At 38.7% G+C, this 3,768-nt stretch overlaps 1 protein-coding gene across 1 annotated transcript; it reads right to left on the reverse strand.

Moving 5' to 3' along the window:
• Positions 1 to 355: 355 nt before the first annotated feature.
• LOC121940847 (caspase recruitment domain-containing protein 11-like) lies at positions 356 to 838 on the reverse strand (the record flags this gene model as incomplete). The annotated part of the gene is made up of 2 exons (XM_042483532.1): positions 636 to 838; positions 356 to 493 (listed from the first exon to the last, which is right to left on the reverse strand). Coding segments are annotated over exons 1-2 (328 nt in total), but the record flags the coding sequence as incomplete, so codon positions are not given.
• Between the last annotated feature and the right edge of the window lie 2,930 nt (positions 839 to 3,768).

The raw sequence follows: 3,768 nt of genomic DNA on the forward strand, positions 1-3,768 counted from the left end.
TAAAATCATCCGCTCAGGTTCGATGGCCACAAAAAAACTCATCACAGTGGCACAGAAACCCCTCCACCAACTAGGTGTTTGGAGGTGTCAGTGCAGACCATCACACAAGTGTAAATGTTTACAACAGCAGACCGCTTTTGTAGCCTCCAGCGTGGGTTCTGCATAGAAGCTGCATACAACCATAAATCAGACTTAATTGTCATTGAGTTTGATGTAAATAGCTCAACATAGAGACAATGAAAATCAACATACAGGATTGGTTCTTACAGTTAAGAAATACAATAAATTCCAGTCAATTAAAACCCAATCAAGCTGCATACGTGTGTGTGTCTTCATATAAAGGTGTGTGTCTCACCTACGATGGTGGAGAAGCGTCTTGTGGGATCCTTCCCTGTGACCAGCTTGTACAGGTCAGGGTAGTAAAATTCAAGACTTTCCAGAAACGCCACATACCCCCGCTCTCCTTTAGTGTGGAGGATGTCAAGTAGACGGCCTGATAGAGGAATTATTAACAAACTTCAACACAGAAATATAAAACTTAAGTCAAGAGAGTGAGAAAACTAAACAGCATGACTAATATATCAAACACACACACACACACACACACACACACGCGTACACATCCCTCTACCTACTTGTGCGGTTTGCTTTGGAGACCAGCAGCATGGAGTTGAGGATCTCATCCTCGTCCTGCTCGTCCAGGACTTTGCACTGCCGCAGGTAGGGGGTGAGCTTCGCCGGGGAGATGGTGCGACACAGTTCGTAACGTTTGCAATCCACCTTCTCCCACAGCACCTCCACCTCATCACATGTCCCATTTTCCATCTCGGACACCCTAAAAAGCAGTAAAACTTTATTTATTTATGAAATTTTGCATCGTCACATCTGAATCAAAGAGATGCTCACAGCAGGGGGGCGAGCACTGCAGTCTTATTCAAAACAGATAATAAGGCTGCCATTCTTTGTATTTGTAATATTCAAAAGTTAACTCAACATTGACATTACAAGCAAAGCAGGAGCAGATGTGATTTCTTTTGAGTTCTGAGGCACCACACGCGAAAGTCAGATCCCTTAAGGTAAAGGGAGATTTAAAAAAGAGGGCTCGGAAACACATCTGTTAGAAGTTTTTTTTGTTGTAGCAGTGCTATTTCTGAGGGTTTTTCTTCTTCCTGCCTTGAGGGGAAGCAGGTTCAGGTTATCACCATCACACAATTAAGGGTGTAGTTTGAGTTTGAGTTTTGCTTATTTGTATTTCATTGACAGCTTCTTAACTGATGATCTTTCGAGGTGCTGGTAGGTAGGTTTTGTCACCTTTGGATGGAGCCAGGTGAGCTGTTTCACCCTGTTTATGTTTTTTTCCCCACTCTACTTCACCCACTAATAACTGCAAACTTATTTCAAAACTGGATTTTATATCATTTTAAATATTTGTTTTATCTTTGCATGTCTTGTCTGCAATTTTGCTATTTCTAATGATATTATTTTTAACATTTTAAAAACACAAATTTGATGATTTTAGACCTCCCCAAAAAAAACTATTTGATTTGGACTTTAATACCCATGGCTGGTGACTTCACTTGCATCTGAGCCTTTTGACTTGGAAATACTTGATACCTTCCTCCAAACCCAAAGATTAAAAAAAAAGTCATTTAAAAAGTGTGCCATGAATCAGTTCATGTTCCCTTATTTCCTCAATAAACTAACATTAACAGTATGAAAGGATTTAGGATTTGGGGGGTGATTGTAGAAAAAAAGGACATTTGAAGCCTGAATTGTAAATGCTTGGCAGTGATCGAGCTTTGAGGCATTGTCAGCCTTTGACATTAGTGTTATCTATCTTCTCTGCAAAAAAGCAAATTGTCACAGTGAGCATGTAGCCATGCTAGAATCAGCATTATTCACAGCTGACATGCCCCTTGTGATAAGATTATCTCTAATTATCTGCAAAAGAAGAATGCAAGGCTTCATGAAGCAACAGCACAGACCCAGAGTGAAGCTTTTGGTCCCACACATGCTCCGCTTCTCCCTCATAAACAACAAAAACTTTAACCAACTGACGTCTTTCCATTCACCTCTCCTTTTTTCTTTTTTTTTTAAACTTTTCCAGAGACATATTTCAACTCTCTTTATCGTCCTCTCACTCCCACTTGATTTCCCCTCTGTTATCATGTCAAACACACACAAACACACACTCATGTCCATGCATCTCTGGAATATTTGCATGCCTTTGGGCCTCCTACAATCCTGCTTTGTGACTTGCAGCCTACATTTAGGCAAATCGCTGCTGTCTGACACCATCATTCAGGTAAACGCACACATTACACACACATACATTTGCATACAACTGTCTGCTCTGAAAATTTGCACTTGTGACCTCATATGGACACAAACAGATGCATCAGCAATGTCACTTAACTACGGTCTCCTGCTAACTGTGACTGTTTCAGTGACTTTTTTAACGTTACATCATTACATATTCAAACAGTTCGACCCTCAGACAGTAAGGGAATGTAATAACAAGCTGCTTTTCAAATGCAGTCTAAGGCAGACAGAAATATCACACCATCTCAACACTTGAAGCTATTATTTCTCTCTACAGTGTGTGTATGCTGCCACAGTCACAGCAGATGATGAAACCGCAAGCGATCACACCAACACACACCCCTGCACTCATGCAGAAGTACACCGTGCATGCAGACACACACTCACAGACCCCTTCAGAAACCACATACATGTTTCCTCTTCTCTCTTCTCTTATTTTGGAGTTCATTACCGAGAAAGCTAATCCTTGCTTCCTCCTTTTCAAACCAGATGTGAGTAGTAGCTCTCTTCCTCTATTCTGTTTTAGTCCTCTCAGTCGGCCGCTTTTCTTTATAGTATTGTGGTCAGGGGAGTTGATTGGGTTTTTTAGAGCAGTGCATGTGTGTGTATGTGAGTGTCCTCAGACTAAACTCTGTATTTTCCCCTTTGTTTTCAGCAACTGCAGACTTTAAAGAGGCAGACATACAAACACAGTTATGTATCATCTTGCAAGACTCTGATGCACTAAGCAATGTGATTGTTTCCATTATTTTCTGACGCCCCGCTCCGTGTTTTAACTGTTTACCACCTCGCCTTGCTCTGACTTTATGTCACGTATTCATCACATTCATGGGGTTACTACTAATGACATTAGCACTCTGTAGACATATTCAGTTATTCTGCTATTTGCAAGTGGAAACTCACACTCATACTGTAAATTATTCAGTGTTTTCAAACACCATTCTATCAACAAAGGACATACAAATACTCTGCAAACAAGGAAAATAAGCTTTCATTTCACCTTAATGTAAGCACATGATGTACAATATAATTACATTTAAACTGGACTGATCCCATGTTTGAAAATGCATCATTATTACTAAAATCAAATTGTTGTAAAAACACCACAGATGTATCATTTGCAACATAATCTTAAGTATTGGTTCTTAACCTGGGGGTCGTCACAGCTTCAATGGTGGGTCGTTTTTTAAACGATACATTTTAGTATTTTGATAATGCTGTAATTCTGTTAAATTCTATTTTTATTATATTAAACTGACAATTTGATTTTTTTGTGACTAGATTCATTAATTGTATTTATTTTTGTTTGTTTATTTTATTTTATGAAGTTACTTTTCTTTTCAGATTTTTTTTGAATAACATTGACAATTTGTTTTTTCCCATATATTTATACTTTTTTTTTACTAGATTAATTCCTTTTTGTATCTATATACTTTATATATTTAT

Source organism: Plectropomus leopardus, unplaced genomic scaffold, assembly GCF_008729295.1.
Source record: "Plectropomus leopardus isolate mb unplaced genomic scaffold, YSFRI_Pleo_2.0 unplaced_scaffold9551, whole genome shotgun sequence".
Classification (NCBI taxonomy): domain Eukaryota; kingdom Metazoa; phylum Chordata; class Actinopteri; order Perciformes; family Serranidae; genus Plectropomus; species Plectropomus leopardus.